At 42.2% G+C, this 18,668-nt stretch overlaps 1 protein-coding gene across 1 annotated transcript in view; it reads left to right on the forward strand.

Moving 5' to 3' along the window:
• Positions 1-698: 698 nt before the first annotated feature.
• fgfrl1a (fibroblast growth factor receptor like 1a) overlaps positions 699-18,668 on the forward strand; it is a 71,267-nt gene continuing 53,297 nt past the window's right edge. Inside the window, exons 1-2 of the mRNA XM_061080291.1 lie at positions 699-1,038; positions 2,729-2,835. Coding sequence (XP_060936274.1) covers positions 2,775-2,835 — 61 coding nt within the window. The 5' untranslated portion in view covers positions 699-1,038; positions 2,729-2,774. The remainder of the gene's footprint in view (positions 1,039-2,728; positions 2,836-18,668) is intronic.

Genomic DNA, 18,668 nt, shown 5'->3' on the forward strand with positions numbered 1-18,668 from the left:
GAGGAAGATGATAATGACGAACAAATGAATGAATGAATGAACCCTGTAGCTCCCCTCCTGCTTCTCTATAATGATCCCCCACTTCCTCATCCCTCACTTCATCATGACTTCACCTGATCTGACTGGAAGAAGAAGAAGAGGAAGATGATGATGATGATGAAGATGAATGAATGAATGAATGAATGAATGAATGAATGAATGAATGAATGAATGAATGAATGAATGAACCCTGCAGCTCTCCTCATGCTTCTCTGTAATGATCCCTCACTTCATCATGACTTCACCTGATCTGACTGGAAGAAGAAGAAGAGGAAGATGATGAAGATGAAGATGAAGGACTGAATGAATGAATGAATGAACCCTGCAGTTCCCTCATGCTTCTCTTCGAGGATCCCTCACTTCATCATCAGTCACTAACTCATGATTTCACCTGATCTGACTGGAAGAAGAAGAAGATGATGAAGATGAAGGACTGAATGAATGGATGAACCCTGCAGCCCTCCTCCTGCTTCTCTATAATGATCCTTCACTTCCTCATCCTTCACTTCATCATGATCTCACCTGATCTGACTCTCTTCTTCCTCCTCGCCTCCTTAAACCGCTCGAAAACTGTCCGGCGCCCTCCCGCCCTCTGATTGGCCCGCTGGCTGATTGGCCCGCGCTGTGATTGGTCCAGAGCTCCGCGGTGGGGACGGTTCCGGCGGAGTCACTTTTTGTTTTGTCGCCTGCGGCTGAAGTTCGGACGCAGCCGCTGCAGCCGGAGGCGCCGCGGACTCAGAGGATTCAGACTCTTTCCACCGAGAGGAACTCAAGTCTTCAGAGGAGAAACTTTTTATTTCCTCTCGGTCTTTTCCGTGAATCAGGAACTCTGCAGCGGACTCACGCGTTTCCACCTCCAGCTTTTCACCGTGCTTCTATCTCCGCTGCACGTTCCTCTCTCTCTCTCTCCTGCTAAAGGAACGGAAGGAGAAGAATTGCGTGTTCGTGCGGGATGAGAAACGTGCGGGTCTGAGGAGATATCATCTCTGCTGGGAAACAGTAAGTCCGACTTCATCTCTGAATATATATATAATAATAATAATAATAATAATAATAATAATAATAATATAGAGTCTATACAGTAAAGTGGATTTGATCTTCTGATTACTTTTACACTTGTTTTTATATATATTGCAATTTTTTTGTCACATTTATATAATCCTCATTGATATTAATCTACTGAAGCTGTAATTACATTTACTGCAAATACATGTTATAACATAACAGGATCCACAAGGTTTACTTTTACTTCATTTAGGGGTTTTAAGGTCATACGACTGGAAGATTATTAAGATAAACATTTTCATATCAGTAGAACTATGACCATAAATGTCACATTATTATATCTTAAGTTTAACGACTCCTAAGGGAAGCTTGTGATTCTAAACTCGTCTTTATGGGCAGAGAACGACTGGTACTGGATAAACAGTTTTAAAACTCAGAAGAAAAGCAATAAACATATTATACATGTAGTATTTTGTTATATAATTATTGAGGAAAATTGCAGATGGGATCATTCTTATTGTTGCTTTATTGCCCAGCCACATCAACCTGGAACAAAGTGTTTTATTCAGTAAATGTTTACTTGCCTTTCAGTTTGGGTGAAAAGCATTAGGGTTTATAATAAGGTTTTTGATTTGGCTTGTAAGTAAATTATTTTAAACAGGTGATACATTAAATCTTAAGTTTTGGTTCATCCCAATAAAAACAGTCAGCTTTAAAAAAGGCGTCTTACTTTGAACTTTTAGCTGCTTTACATCTATTTTGATTTTATGGAATAGAGATTGATCTATTAACATACGAACACCAGTAAACTGCTTTCCACATGTATAAATCTGTGTGTTGGTAGAAACTCTCCTCATTTGTCACATATCAATTATTGTAATGTGTGAGTGTGTTTCTGAGACTCAGAGGTTTTGACAGATGCTGATCACAGACGCAGCAGGTGACGCACAGAAATAAGACCTCATAAGGTCCAGGGAAGAATTTATGTGGCGGGAAGATGAAAACCTCTGTAAGGGGAGACATGTGGACAGGTGGACGGAATAAATCTGCGAGGGAAAAATTGTTTCGTACTTGTAGAAGAACTCACGCTGCTGTTCAGAAGAGCCGGGACAGATTTATACTGGTGACCACTCGGTGACACTTTCTTCTGCTGAGGAGAAAATATTTCGCGAACACGAGACCAAAAAACTGGAGGTTAGAACGCAACATTTTGCAAGTGAGAGCTTCTATGTGTCCTGTACCTAAAAGCTCAAGCTGATTAATGTTTGAAAAGACAAATGAAATGATTGAAACTCGTCCAGAGAAGCTTGAAAAGTATTAAAACCCGAGACGACTCATTATGAGCGGCACATGTGTGATTATATGCATGTGCAGGTTTCACCTTCTCTCCAGCTGTCAGCCAGTCGGTAGTAAATCATGTTTTAATTCCATCGCGCTTGCAGCTCTTTTGGCAGCGATTAATCAAACGCCCCCTTCAGATGGGGCAGTAATGAGTGTAGCTGGAATCAAACGCGCACTGTGACAGCAAACAATACAGATGTTTAAATCATAAAGAGATGATTTATACACGGACATGTCATCTGAATACTCCCTCAAGATGGGAGGTGATTCCTCTGTCTCTTCTAAATACAGATATTTCACCTGTCACCGTCATTAAGCGACTTCATTTCATTTTCCTCCTCAGGTTGAAGAGTCTGAGCATCCGTCTTCCTGAAAAAAGTTCAACCAAAATGGAGATTTTCTGGGTGTGTGTGTTTCTGAAGCTGCTCCTGATGTCCGCTGCTGCCAGAGGTGAGTAACAGAAGCACTGATTCTAACAGAGACACGGAGCAAGACAGGCATTATCATATTGTCAGTGAAAATAATGGCTGTATCATAATTCTGCAGTGCTTGCATAAAAGCTTCTTTGTTTGACATTTGAAGCGTCATGTTCAGTTGTTGGATCCTCGCTGTGTTGCTGCTGCTGTTCCAACCCCAGGAGGTTGTTTTTGTTTTAACATAGTGTGGTTTTGAAACGTTGTGGTTTGACTCGTCTGACTGTCTGAAGCCAGAAGCATGATGGGAGGACAATAGTAGTTCAGGGACAAACTTCCACTCTGTCTTTTCTACTACTTTTTAAAACGGTAACTGTGGCGACAACTTTATTAACTGACGCACAACTTGTCCTTGGATGAACTTCACTTTTTTTTGATTAGTCCTTGAACTTTGATTTGTTATTCAGCAGCGTTCTGCTCTTGGCAGCTCGTCTCGATCCTACCTGGAAGTGATGTTTGCTCTTTTGCAAAGATTCTGCCTTGTTTGCTGTCGAGCAGTGATCCTAATTTGTTTTTCCCACACGAGCCGTGTTGGCAGGTTAGAGTCTACAGGGGATCTGGCACCAAACACCAAAAGCCACCCTGACCTTTTAAGCCTTCAAATCTGTCACCACACAAAGTACGATTTATAATGCGGCCAATGCAATACTAAGTCAGCAATATGAATTAACCGTAGTAAAAGTCCAAATATATCGAAATGTTGTATTGTATATTATACTATATAAATAGGATATATATTAAATCATGCAAAATTTCTACTCTAACTCAGCACTAGTCTATCGCTCTCTCTGAGGTTTCTATGCTTTTTACGCCTGTTACACTTTTGGTAGTTTTTCCTTTCTCTCGTTGAGGGTTAAGGACAGAGGATGCCTATGAGACAAATTGTGATATGTGAATAATGGGCTATAGAAATAGAATTTGACTGATTGATGGATTGAGAACACTGGCCTTTATACTGCCATGTTTGAACGAATACCATAACTGCGTTGAGTACTAGTCTAGTGCCCTTTCCAAACCTGCCTGTTTGGAATGGGCTGTTTTCTTGGCCTGTGGTGATGCTGGTTGCAGACTTTCTCTCTGAAGCTGTGACTTTGAGCTGCAGTAAGGTGAAGAGCTGCCGCTGGTCCAACAGAACCTGAGACTGTTCCACTGCTGCTGCACAAGAAGCTGTTCAGTTGTTGGTCACAGTCCAGTTGAGCTCGACTCAGCCGGCAGAACCATGAACAGGAGAATCAGTGGTCATTGTTGTGAAAGTGGCTGTTGTGGTGATGATGAGTCCCTGCTGCCGCTGCTACAGCCTGGGCGCCATAGATTACTTTTAAGTTATATGTATAGTGAGCAATGAATAACAGTGCTTTGGACTACATTTTAGCATTTCAGTAAGTTTTCCCTTTAGCAGTATTCAGTATTTGAACAAGCCCATAAGTAGGTCGTTGATTAGGATCATGTACAGCTCAGTTCCCTCAGCACGCTAACTAACATCATAACAACACAACAACAACAACAACAGCCGCACGCAGATGAGAACGATCACCACTCAGCCGGCATCACGGGCCGACGCTCACAGACTTGGTGCCCGTTCCCCAGATCACACCAGCGATGGGTTTCCAGCGGGAACAAAGCTGCATTCAGCGAGGCGAGGCCCAGCCTGTGTGCAGACACGGGGCTGAAAGTAAACACAGGGTCATAGACCGCAAAGAGATGAGATTAGATTAGCCTATTAGGGAAGTTTGCTGTGCAATGCCATAGCACTTCCTCCCCCTCACTGCCTGCAGTCTGTCAACTGAGCAGGGCAGAGAGAGGGACTGGAGGTGTGGGAGAATGGAGGAGAGAGGAAGGACGAGTGGAGGAGAGGAATAGAGGACAAAGGCAATCGAAGGACAGTAGTTATAGTGGATGATGAAAGAGAAAGAAGGGAAGTAAGAGGAAATAGAGAGGAAGTAGAGAAGGAAGTGTATCACAGGAGCGACTGAGAGAGAAAGGACAGGAGAGGGTGAAAAGGACACGGGGAACAAAATGTCATTGTTAACCTAGAAGCTGCAATTTATAGTTAGAGCCTGGACCTGGTTTGTTTCTCTTGGTGAGAGTCCAGTCTCGAGCAATTTAATCTAAGTTACTGTGAAAATCAGTTTGCAGAAATGCAACAAAAAAGCTTTGTTTGTCTCCACGTTTGCATGTTTAGTGGATCTTGTGCCTGAGGTTCATCCCATGTTACTGTGGATCTGTGGGTTTGAGTAATGCAGCGTGTTATCGGTTCTCTGTAGCTCCTCTTTGGCCTTCCTTGTTTACAATATAATATCATACAACAGAGATATCATCCATCTATTAATACCATTAATTTGTCTTTTTGGTAAAACGCACATCTCAAGAACTATTCATCCTATCCCCTTCACACTCTTGTGTTTATTATAACAGGTTTCTTTTAAATCTTAAAAGATGAAATCAACCAAAAGTTGTACAGAATAACACAAATTCCACTGCATTCCTCAGAAAAAAGTGTACTAATTCAGGGGGCCACATTAACAAGGTCACGGTGGAACTGAATAACCTTTAGCTGCGGTGGGAGTTGCCAAGTGCCACCACTGTGATCGACCTTAAGCCACTGAGCAGCTTTACCATACAAGTAGTCCCAGGCTTTGTTCTGTGACACCAGCACGATATATGTTGAGGAACAAACCACAAGTCTGCAGCTTCCCACTATGGCTGGAATACAGTAAATAACCCCGTAAATGTCAGGAGGACAAAAACAGAGCATATATCAGAGTGTTTACACTAAAGATCCCCAGAAGACGGCCTCTAGGAAGCAGGGCGAGTGTCTCGGGCTCTCAGCAGGGTGTGAGCCAAATGTTAGTGGAGAGAAAGGAAACTCAAATCAAAGCCGAGGCAGATTTTATCATTTTGTACGGGACTGGAAGTTCAACCAGTGATTGGATCGCTCACCACATTCATATTTACTTAATTGAAGCTGAATAGAAAAGTCATTCAGATCTAGTCGGGATTACAGTTTCCAGTCTTTGGTACCAACATTCTAATTTAATTTCAGATTGATTATATTGAAACTTTTACATGGCTGGACTCCTCCACTGCACTCTAAGAAAAAACCGAATCAGTTCATCAGTCACTTGATGATCACCCAGATGAATATGCAAACTGCAGCGAAAGGGTTTCGCTCCGGGCAGCTGCACAAACAATGAACAGTGAAACGTGAAATATCAGAGGACAATCCAGGACATTTCCAAATTGAAAAATGAACTTTTTCTGCTTTTATTTCCACGGAGCGCTCGGTTGCAGTAAATATAAGGCAGCCATTGTATGTGTATCCAGGAAGTTATGTCTCTAAAATGAGAAGTATGGTTCACTTCAGTAAAATGGCAGCAGCGTGGCAATGAGATGAATTGATAGACGCCGAGAACAGTTTTAAAGGCTGTTACTGGAAGTTACGTTTCCCTGGGTGTCCTTGGAGTTGAGCGTTAGATGGCAGCGAAGTCGGTTTTCCACCGGTAGCGCTGATCGGCCAGTGGGAGCAAGGAACCTTGGAACGCCTGAGGGGTTTCGCTGGACCCAGCGGCACGGCACAGAGATAAAGAGAAAACTGAGGAGAGAAACAGGACAGAGAAAGAGAGAGCGAGAGAGAGGAGGATATACAGGTGAAGAGAAAGAGAAAGGAGAGAAACAACAGGGCGCAGACATGACACAGAAAGGAAGACAGACGGAGATAAGCCCGGCAATACACAGAGAGAAACAGAAATAGATGAAGACGCAACATTTATGCCTTTATTACAGCAGATGTCACATAAACTGCTCCCCAGAGGCTTACACAACCGCACTGTTTGAACTGGTGTCTGGGGCCTGTGTGTGTGTGTGTCTGCATGTGTGTGTGTCTGCGTGTGTGTGTGTGTGTGTAGTTGAGCATGAGACTGAGCAGCTGAGAGATTAGCATTCTCCTCTGTGGGTTGAACTGCACTGAGCTCCAGTACAGGGGTCAAACACTGGTAGTAAAGTCACAGTGCATTCTGGGATACCTGCTGCTCTGGACGTACGACTTTGTTCCCGTTTGGAAAATATACTCTCAGGATGCATTCAGGATGCTTAACTGCTTTCTTACTGAGAGGCTGATAAGAACTTTGATTGCACTTCTGTGTCTGTGCGATAAATCTGAAGCTGCCACCAGGAGATGGTTAATTTAAGGGAGAATAACAAACCTCCAGGCAGCTACAGGCCGTTATGTGAGGGACTATTTCTTGGCTCGGAGCCGTGATTTTCTGCGTCATTGCTTTCTGCACATAATCCCTTCGTATAACAACAACCTGCTGGAGGTTTTCTTTTTGTGCACAAGAAACAAATGTAGTTTAATGTGTTGATCATCATTTCCAGTCTTTATGCCAAACTAAGATAACTGTTTCTTGGCTGCAGCTCTCTACTGAATGCACAGATGTGAGGGTCTGTAAAGAAAGAAAGGAAACTTTAATAGCAACATCTACAGATTTTGGAGATTGAAAATGCAGCTGCAGGTCATGGCCAGAGCGCTACGAAGTCCTCTGCTGCCATTGGCCACCAGTCCCTCCGCCATGCTTTGCTCCATCACCTTGAAGATCCAAACTATACAACTAACCATCTGGGATTGAAACCAGTGTTATCGCCAGTGGCGTCCTTTCAGGATTCCAGCTTCCAGAGTTTAGCTTCCTCTGCTTTTACCTGTGATGTTGAAAAGACTTGTTCACATCTTTCTTAGTTCCCTCCTCCACCCGCACTCTGCCTGGAAGCAGACAGAGAAAAGAAAGGATATACCCAGAAATCAGTTGATGAGTGTGGGTTGTTTACATGGTTTCCTGATGCTCGGCTCTGTCCAAACAAATGTAATGTTTTCCAGGTGATGTTGCTCTATAGACCACCCGTCATGTGCAGGCAGGGACAGGAACAGACGCGGAGATGAGAGGGTTTTTATTTGTTGTTCTATGAAGTGTCAAAGGGCCACAAACATTAAAAAGGCATCGTCATTGGGCCGACGCTGCCAGATCAGGGATGCACATGGAGGAGCAGGAGGAGAGACACACACAGAGAGGCAGTGGGAGCGTAAACAACCGCACACACAGATGCTGGAAGTGTATACAACCATAAATATGACTAAACACATGTAAGCGCACACACACACACACACACAAACACACACACATACACACATACCACAGTAACTTAACAACCTCCTGTCCCACACACTCATGACTGGGGAATGTAATTAGCAGGCCAACACTAACAATGATATGTAGGAGAGAATTGTCGTCGGGCACAAAGGACAACGGATCGACACTAGAGCTTGAGATGTTTTCAGAGAAGTGAAAGAGGGCTACAGCGAATCATTAGTTTGACTTATTCACTGATTATCCTGATTTAATTGATTGTTTGGTGAATGAAAAAGCAGCAAACTGGGCAAGATTCCAAAGTTCCCACAAACTAAACTAATTTGTACAAACGCTTTGCTTCGTCTAACCTCCGGAATCCTAACATGCAGCTTGTAGACGAGGAAATATTTACAGTTGTGAAGGTGGAACCATTATTTTGTCATTTGTAGATTAAAATTCTTTGGGTTTCAGACTTTAAAGACGTCACAGTTGGAAGCACTCGCTTTGGTGGTAGTTTACTAAAAAGGCTTCATTTTTTATGCATTATCTCAATTCTAAGTTTAAATTAAACCCACATTATGTTGTATTCTCCTATAGTGTTCTAAAGGAAAACAAGCTAAAGTTAACATAATTTAACTCAGTATATTTGTACCAGTAGTATTTGCTTGTCTCTCCACGTAGAGAACGGAGACGGAGGTGGATGAGCAGAGCAGCATCTTGATTCCTCGTAGAGTAAACGACTGCATACCACAGGCAGATGCTTGAAACTGCCTCGTAGTGACCAGACCCACTCATCAGTAAATCTCCTCTGCTCCGCTCCTCTTGTTTGAGCAATGCAACGCGTCCTAAATCACAGCAAACCGTCGTAAACGCCATTTGACAGACTGATAGACTCTATGTGGCCCCTGATGGGGATGATGGGCATCTGGCTGCTGGATCCAGGCTCCATCATTACTGGTGTTATTCATCATTAAGGTTTCCATTATGCCACAGAAAAGCCATTTTACTAAAGCATGAGAATCTAAACGGAAATTTCAAGAAAGAACATTTTATACCTTTTACCTTATGTCAAATAAAACTCTTAATTCAGCCTGTTAACTGGAAAGTGCAGTAGATAACTCTTTGTTTTAGGTGACCAACTTAACCTTTATTATCTGGTGATTATCTTTTTGTCTTTTAAACGACAGAAAAGCTGAAATCTCCAGTGTGTGTGTGTGTGTCTGCTGATTACGTGGTGATTAGCAGACAAAGGGCGGCTTCAAAGAGCACAGATGACGCTCTGAGTTCCTCTTGTTAAATCCTAATGTCGGGACCAAATGTTCTCTCTCCGGCTATTTGCACAAGAAGAGCTGTCGTCCCAATGCCCCAGAATGCAACTTTCCACTTTAAATCTTAAGTCTTTCTCCTGTTTTTTAAAGTTTTACTCGAGGTTTAGATGAAATATTCGAGATGTGATGAATCCAGAGTGAGACGTCCAAAACCGTTTTCTCTTCCAACCTATATTTGCAACGCTAACATTTAAAAAAAAGTAATAATTGTGCATTGTGTGCTCTTAGAATTTAACCTGCACTGACATGAAGCCATTTGCAGGAAACCTTTTTGTCGAGCTTAAGGCCCAGCCCCCCCCCCCCCCCCCCACTTTTTACCTCTGCTTTACAGGGCCTGTTAATGTTAGAGGCTATTAGCCCACATTTAGATAAAGTCAACGTTTGCTTTGACATTGCTAATGGCCGGGTGGTAATGGGGTTGTCTGGACTCTCTCTGTGGGGGTTGTCTGTGTGTCGGGGTGATGTGAAGATGTGACGTGTGTTTGTGGAGGTGGGGGTTGGGGGGGGGGGTGGGGGGGAGCGGCAGAAAGAAACAGGAGGAGATAGGATATCAAAAGAGAAGCTTTTTGGAGAGAAATGGTGAGAGACGAGGAAAGAAAGGCTAAAAGGAAATGACCCTAAACCTCAGACAGACTCAAAATTCATCCGCCCTGTCTGATGGTATCGCATGTTCTCTATCGAACTGGTTCTACTCTTGATTTAAGCCGGAGGATGTTACACTGAACTCAAGACTCCATGTTTTTATATATAGAGAATCAGGCTTTAACTCAAAAGGTTTTGGGACGTCCACAAATAAAGAAAAAGTTCTGTCTGTTGCCACAATGTTTGACTACTTGAGTTTATACTAATAGTAAAGGCTCTAGAAAGAGTTAAAGAAGCTGCAAACTGTATATATGGATAAGTATATATATATATATATGAAAAGTATATGTAATGTTCATGACAGTATTTTTGCAGGGGTTATATTCATGTTATTGTTAAAGCAGGTTAGAAAAGTTAGAGTATGAGTTTCTTATTCATAATTTTCTTCTTCAATCCTCAAATATATGTTTCTTCCTTCTAGCCTCACATATTTTGGAGTGTTTCAGGATTTGTATTTGTAGACAAACGCAGGTTTTTCTTCATCCCTTTTTTAAATCTGACACTTGCACATACGTCTTTCTCCTCCGCTCCTCCTCGTACTCTTTCCTCCCCAGCTTTTGTGTCTCCTCTCTCCTACATAGAGCTGTATTGTGTGGGTCGTGGCGCCACAGTGCTGTATTGTGGTCTCTGTGGGTTTGGGGTATGTTTGGTCAGTGCTACAGCACAGCGGGTCAAAGGGCAGCCTGTGGATCAGGGGAGGGGAGGGGGGTCAGGGACAGTGTGTGTGTGTGTGTGTGTGTGTGTGTGGAGGGGGGGGTCAGAGAAACCACATGCCCGCACCGGAGGAGACTGCAATAACACAACAGGAACCCCACAGGAAAACACACACTCTGCTTTCACTGCTTTATCTGCTCCCTGTGTCTCACTCGGCCTCGGGTCAATCACTGCATTGTCATGTATGACAGAATCACACTAATTAACACATCCAGACTCAACTTAATGACCTATATTGGTTCTTTTATAGGGTTTTAGTTTTTTAAAACAAATATTGCGTAAAACAATATGAGAGAAAACATTTAATAGATCGATTTTATTGTGGAGCCTTTGATTTCTAGTATTTTATCATATAGTTGCTTGTTTTTATATTTCCCTTGTAAATCTTTTTTAAACAGGCACAACACACAAGACAATACATTTCTTGAATCCTGAATATCTGTTAACTTTAAGTGCTGCAGTATTAGTGTCCTAAATAAAGAAGAAAAATGTTACTTTAAAAAACCGAGCAGATTAAAGCAAATTTAAAAAGCCCGGGAGCATGTTATTCTGTTCCAGTCACTTTGGTTAATCACCACTTTTCACTCAATGGTTCACCGGGAACTATTTTTTTTAAAGGTGGGAAAGATGGAGTTAAAGCTGTCTACAGGGAGGTCTGTGTGAGTGTCAGTCACCTAATTGTCTGTACTGTTCTGCCTTTACATCTCTCCTCCTCTCTGATCTGTCTGTTCTCTTTGTCGCTCTCTATCTCCCTCTCTGACAGTTTAATTCCTCTGCCACTTTCTTTGTCTCCGCTGGTTTCCCTCTCTCGCTCTCTCTCTCTTTCTTGTCTGCCCTTCACTCAGACCTTTTCCAACTGTTTTTTCTGAACCCCACCTACCACACAAACACACACACACACACAGACACACACAGTCTCCAGCTGTTATTCCTGATGGCGTTACAAATGAGATGCTGAAAGGTGATCGCTGCGACAGGAGACGTAGACCCTCTGTTTTCTTTGGGCTTTGGCTTGTCAGATTGGGTCTGTTGAGGGGGTGCGGGTTGGGTTGGCGGTTGGGGGGTGGAGGTGATGCAGTTCTCAGGGCAGCTGTGTGTTTGTGGTTAAGTGTGTGTGTGTGTGTGTGTCATTGGCCGTGATAGACTGACCGACAGACACACACACACACGTCCAACCCTAAAACCTAAAAATACCACCATTGTGACCCGAGCCCTGAATGTGATTGACATGTTATGGACAGTGAGCCACGCTCTCGTCCTATTGGTTGTTTACGAGACGCTCAGGTGACCTTCAACCTCGGGAAGTGGAGGCTGATCAGGGGCAGGATGTTAAGGCAGGCGGCTTTAGGAAATGCTTTTTGTAAGCTGTTGCTGTAGTTTGACACACTTGAGTTCTTGTTTGTCTCAATTCAAACGTTTGCTTTCACAAAATGAACACACGCTTTACTTGATGTTGTGGTTGCATGTTTTAATTATATCAGTTTGCATAAAATTACAGGATTTACAAGTTAGTCTCCGGGAATATTATGTCTCTTTCTTGTTTTTCTCTGCTGTTTCCTTTCCACTAAAGCAGGAAACCCACTTAAAGTCTGTTTTAAAGCAAAGTTATATCAATGGACACAATGGGCTCAGAGACTGTTTGGGGTTGGTCTTCCTTCAAGATCAGAAAAAAACTTTAAACATGGCACAGAGTGGAAAACCGCGACACACAAGGAGACACAAATGCACTCTTCTTTCTCCCCAGTGCCAGCTGTCAGTGTGGAATCCATACTTCAGGGGGAATGTGAGAGGACTGTGAGAGTTGTGGGGGTGGGAACTCTGGTGGGGACATATACCAGTGTATGTGGCTGTGTGGCCAAAGAAGGGCATTCTTGTCATCTGGTATTTACTGATTAGTGATCTTTCCTTTCCTTCAAAATGAAATAGAACGTAATATTTGTCACTGTCCAATAACCTGTTTGTATGACATTGTGTTTGTCGCCATCGCAAGACAAAAAGTATTATTGTTGTTCTGATAATGCACAATCCCATTGAGGAGAATAGAGGATCATTGTTCAAAGCCAGCTTGACCTTCAGATGAGATGAGATGAAATAAAATAAGATTACTTTTTATAATCGAGTTATCTTCCTAAATTTGTCTTGCATCCCACGATGTGCAGTTTCACAAAAAACAACAAAATCCATATAACCAAACAAAGAAATTATTGAATCTCACATTCTGATCAAGTGGTTGCTGTGGAATCAATAGTATCACTCCTCTAACATTTACACCAGTCCATACAGGGACAGTTATTGAATCTTTCTGTAAAAGCAGTTATTTTGATTTATAGTTGTATAAAATCTAAGTTTGGAATCTTGGATTTTTAAGGTTTGGTTTTGCCGTTAGTTGCCTTAGTTCTTTTATATATATATATATATTTTGGTCCATCCTGGAAGAGGGATTCCTCCTCAGTTGCTTCTTCTGAGGTTAATACTTTTTTAAATGTTTTATTTTAAGAGTAATTACTTTTCTGAATCAAGGGTCTGAATCTGACGATACTGTTTGCTTCACACACTGTAAAGAACTTTGAGTTTTGGCTCTAAATGTGTCACCAACACAGTAGAATCTCAGCTCATATAGACAACAGCCGAAAGCCACCAGTCCCCCCCCCCCCCCCGGAGATGGAGACAGTGTGCATGGACACAGTGTGATTCAACTCTTTCAGGACTTCACATGCAGCCAAAGTAGACAGAGCATCCTGCGTTGATTATTGTTAATAATTTGAGAAGCAGCACAGAACGGCATGACTTGCATTTCTTGCATTTTTCCCAAAGAAACAGGCAAAACATTGACCAGATCTGTGGAAAAATTACAAAAACAGAGTTTCTGCAGATATCGGTTACAGCTGCGGTGAAGTAACCCGGGACGTTAAGCCCCTGCCAGTAACACCCGGGGCTGACGTCCAGCCTGCAGACCAGTTAGCTGCGTTAATGATTTCCCAGTGCACTACACTTCATCACACTGGTCAGCTCAGCGCTCGTATTATCCGGAGGTAATCCCTCTGTTGTGCTGGCACCGTTATCACACCAGGACACAACGGGCCTATTCTTCCACGCGTAATTAACAAAGGTGCTTATGTGCTGCTTTCTGGGGTTTAACTGTTGTGTTGGTGGAGCTTTAGGGGAAGGCAGTGGGACCCGGTGGAAAATGGCGGAGGAGGAGGGGGAGAGGAAAGCTCGTGGATCAGTGGTGCAGCCGAGCTTTCAGAGTTTAGGTGTGCAGCGCTAACCACACTGGATTACTTGTGGTTAGTTCTAGTTGAGAGGAAAAAAAGTTTGGGGTTTATTCTGGCAACTGCAGGTCGCCCTCAGAGGTAGAAAGTACTGTGATTTAACACTTGTTAATACACATGTCCACAGTTTGTGTGTATCTAATAAAGACTTGTGTAATAGTGTTAACAACAAAAAATGTCTTGACATGTTTCCTCCTGATTTATTTTGATGGCCGAGCCACAAACTCAGATTTAGCTCTTAGCTGCTTTCACTCTTTCTCAGGAGGAATGTGTGAATGTACATGTCCGAGTGAGAGCCTCCGGGTTATCTGCACACTTTCTCCACCTTCTAACACGCAATAGACACAGCACAAAAAAACACAAAAGAAAACAAATATCTCTGGGTGAAAATTGGTCACACACACGTAGAAGACATTGATGAAGATGTCTAGAAATGTTGTGTTGTCTGAAACTCAGTCTGGACCCAATTCTCGTATCCGCAGGTCATGTCTGAAAACAGCTTTAGGGAACGCCCCACTGTTCTTAATCAAACTTGATTGGCTGAGAACGAGATCAACACACAAGGCAGCCTGGGGTCAGACTTTGACAGAAAGGTTACAGTAAACAGATTCTAGCAGCAAGATTCAGCAACTTCGCCCAAAATTGCTTTAAAAAAATAGCGTAATGTTGTTGTCTGCGTTTTCTTTTATTGTGACACACACACACAGTGACACGTGCAGAATGATGAGAGGAAAAAACAAGTGCAAGAGCTGAAGAGAACATGAGGGAGGCAGACTGAGGCAGAGATTAGTCCACACTGACAGCCACAAGTAACATGATGACTGATTCATTTCAGCCGGTATATTCTGGAATTGCCTGTGAATGCGTGTGTGTGTGTGTGTGTGTGTGTGTGTGTGTGTGTGTGTGTGTGTGTGTGTGTGTGTGTGTGTGTGTGTGTGTGTGTGTGTGTGTGTGTGTGTGTGTGTGTGTGTGTGTGGTGTGTCAATCAACACTTCACAGGCTCTGTTCCCATATTGCATTGTGTATCTTTGCCAGTTCCGCATGTGACACACACACACACACACACACACACACATGTAATGTAATGATTCAACCACTGAATCTCTTTGCTTCTCACACGGATGAACAAGAGTTTTTTTTGTTCCTGATGAGTCTTAATGGATCCTCGTCCCTCACAAACCTTCTGGTGGTGAAATTACACAAATCGTGTGGAGACATTTAATCACTTTCCAAAACCAACAATCCACCGCTTCACATAGCGATCAGCCAGATGTGCAGATGTGAGGAGCAAGTCAAAGCAGTTTTTGAACTTGTCTCTCTAACTGGGGTTTTTAAGTTCTCAGCTTTTACATGAAACTCATGAATGAGAGTTGAGACTGACCCAAATGAGTCACATAATATAGATTTAATTTTGTATTTTACTTTTTTTTGACAGGTATTTACTTTGATTTGCCCAAACAACAGAACGATTATTATTCACTTCCCAAATCTGTCTATCTATAATTATCCTTATTTATTCAGGTGAATCCTGTTTAAATGTGAATCTCATTTTCAAGAGAGACTTGATTTTGCATAAAGTATCAATGAGTAAAATATATAAATGCAAAACCAATGATCTTGTGATGTACTGAAACATTTTTCTCTGATCATAATCAATCATTAGTTTAAGAAGGTGTGTAACTCTCAAACATGATTAAATATCCAAGATTAAATCCTCATGAAAAATGTTAAACACATCTGTTATAGAGGTTTCCTACATTTGAGGGATCTAATAGGGCCTCAAAGGATTTTACCTGTCGGATCAACCTCATCGACGCTCAAGTGGGATCAGGTGACAATGAAAGAAACACTGCTTTGATTCCCTCAGTTTTTATTTGTGTATCCATGATGTGTGAGCAGGTTCAGTCCCGTGTGAGCTGCATGTGAAGGGGTTAGAGGTGACCTCATTTGGAGTTTGAGTAAAACATCAGTCGAGTTGTTGCGTCTTCATTTTGCTGATAGATTTGTACGTCAGTCAACAAAAAGAGATGTAGGTAAAGCACATGCAGTTGCACACACACACACACACACACACACACACACACACACACACACACACACACACACTTTTTAACCCTCTCTCTCACACACACAGGAGGCTAAGGAAAGACAGTGACCTGAGCTGAACAAATGGACTTAGTCACGGCTGAGGATTGGTGTGGAATGTGGGAGGGGGCGTGCGTGTGTGCGTCCGTGTGTGTGTGTGTGTGTGTGTGTGTGTGTGTGGGTCTGTGTGTGTGTTTTACATGCATGCTTGGAATGTCTAACTCTCCACCCAGTGAACCAGAAAACACAGGTGGAGGAGAGAAGGAGGAAATACAGGAGGAGGATGGAGGGAGGAGAAGGAGGGAGGACTGAGTTATCACACGCAACAACGAGTGTGTTAGATGGATTTAGAAGTGTTGATTACTCATTAACTGATTAACTCTTCAGACTTCATGGCTTGTTTGTTATTAGTGCTTCATTCGTTTCTTTCTCACCTTAGAGACTTAAATAAGGTATTACTTACTTAACTTACAGAACTTAAAGACATAGATTGAGCCTGGTTGCATGTAAGAGATCAAACGTGTGGCTGCATTTGATCAGGCTTGATGCCAGTACAAAGACATTGCTGCCAAAAACACAACAAATTTGGTGAAACACATGAACGTGCACGGAATATGTTTCAGAGCAGAAAGTTGTTCTGCGTTGATCTGCATGAAGAACAGGTCACAGCAGAGATCATTACACAGCTTCCTTCAGAGTCCCCCCCCAGGTTCCCTCTGTGAGATTAACAAGGTCATGTTTAGCAAACATCAAAAACTCAGCCAATTAGAAAATGGTTGTTACAAAATGTAGCTGCACCTCCTGAACCACAGCCAACAACCAGAAGGTCCAGGAATCTGAAGGTTCCCGGTTCCTTTCCTGCTCTTAGACATTTCTTATTAATGGATGTTTATGTTAACAGACAAGTCTAAGTTGTGGCTGAAATATAAAACTAAAGATTTTTGCCTTGTTGTGTAATGAAACATCATTCATTCAAATTAATGATGCAAAAGAAAAAAAACACACACATGGAAGCCAAGGTGAACATTTGTAAAGGACACCTCCTCCTATATGGTTGAATATCATATAAAACCAAGTTTAATTAATCCCTCATCACAAAAGTCTCTGCTCCCGTTGATTTATTCTTCTCATTTCTATTTTCGCTCCAGCCGTTTTATATCTTATCTGCAATTATTTAACTGCCTCGAGAGTAACTCCATCTATTCAGGCGCTTATAAAATCAGTCTCCTGCTTTATATGTGCTATGTCAATATGAAAGTCCCTGGTAGCTTTATCACTGAAGGGCACCACAGCGCGTCTGTGTGTGTCTGTGTGTGTGTTGTGTGTGTGTGTGTTGTTACTGCTGTTAATGTGTAACAGCGTCTGCCTCCAGAACGCTGATAAAAGTCAGGTCGAGGACACCGGTCGGGCTCCTCATGCACACAAACATTCACACACACTCACAAGTGTTAACTACTTCTTATCTCGCACCAGCTATGTCTGGCCTTATCTGCAAGGCACGCGGCGCTCTGCATGCACACACACACACACACACACACACACACACACACAAACACACATAAGATGCACTCCCACAATACAAATGGATGCATTTGCGATTTCCATTTTGCTGAGGGCAGTAAAGTGTCGTTAAATATAAAGGTTTGCCACCAAAAAAGGAGGCTTGAAATGTCGGCCAGTGCCTTGTTCATCGCTAACCTGTCTCCGCTGCTCTAACCTGACAGTGACGGAATAAGTAGATTGACCCCGACCTCCGACTTCTACCATGTGTTTAACAGCACCTGCAGCAGCTGTAGTTTTTTTTGGGGGGGGACTTTTCAGTGTGTTAAATGTCACAGGAAACGGTTGACATGAATGAAACAGTGAAGCTGTTTTCAACATCTCCATTTCTGCAATGTCAAACTTGAAATGCTAAGAATTGAACATGTTCTTCACTAGTTTCCTGATGTAATTACATTATATTTGAATGCTTTTGCATGGATATAAAGAGCTGATCTGAGCATTTTACTTCTTTAAATTGTTCTTAGAGTCTCTGTATTATAACAGTGTTTATATTTTAATATCTGTAGCTGCACCAATGACTTGTGCAAAGAAAGACAAACGTAAATATAACGTGACAAAGCATTTCAGATTGTTCTTGGCAAATTGTCCTGATTGGAAGATTTTCCTTTTACTACATTGAATGATTCATTTTCATAAATCTTCTGTGTGTGATTCATTTGAAGGGGGTGTGGTATTCAAAATGGTTCATTGCATTTTGCTGGCGAGGAAATAAACTGAGCAAATTAATGTTTTGGAAAGTATAAAACCCAACAGGAAAAGGTCTGTGGCACATTTTGCACTTCACCCTGCAGGTTTCAGAGGAAGTGAACACAAAATGTTACCTTTGGAAAAACAACTATGTGGTCATTTTATATTATTATTAAACTCGAAACTGTTTATATACGAGAGGTTTCACTTCTACACGAGGAACTAAAGTTTCCCCCTCCATGCACAGCTGCTTCTTTGGTAGGTTTCCTGTAAATAACAGCCTGGGAGAGATTTTTCTCACTGGAAGATAAACTTATTTTATTTTTTTTAAACTTATTTCTGTGAAATTTGTTAACATCAGTGGGTTATGATGGAGCTAAGTTTAGCAACATATGTCTT

Source organism: Limanda limanda, chromosome 10 (assembly GCF_963576545.1).
Source record: "Limanda limanda chromosome 10, fLimLim1.1, whole genome shotgun sequence".
Lineage (NCBI taxonomy): Eukaryota > Metazoa > Chordata > Actinopteri > Pleuronectiformes > Pleuronectidae > Limanda > Limanda limanda.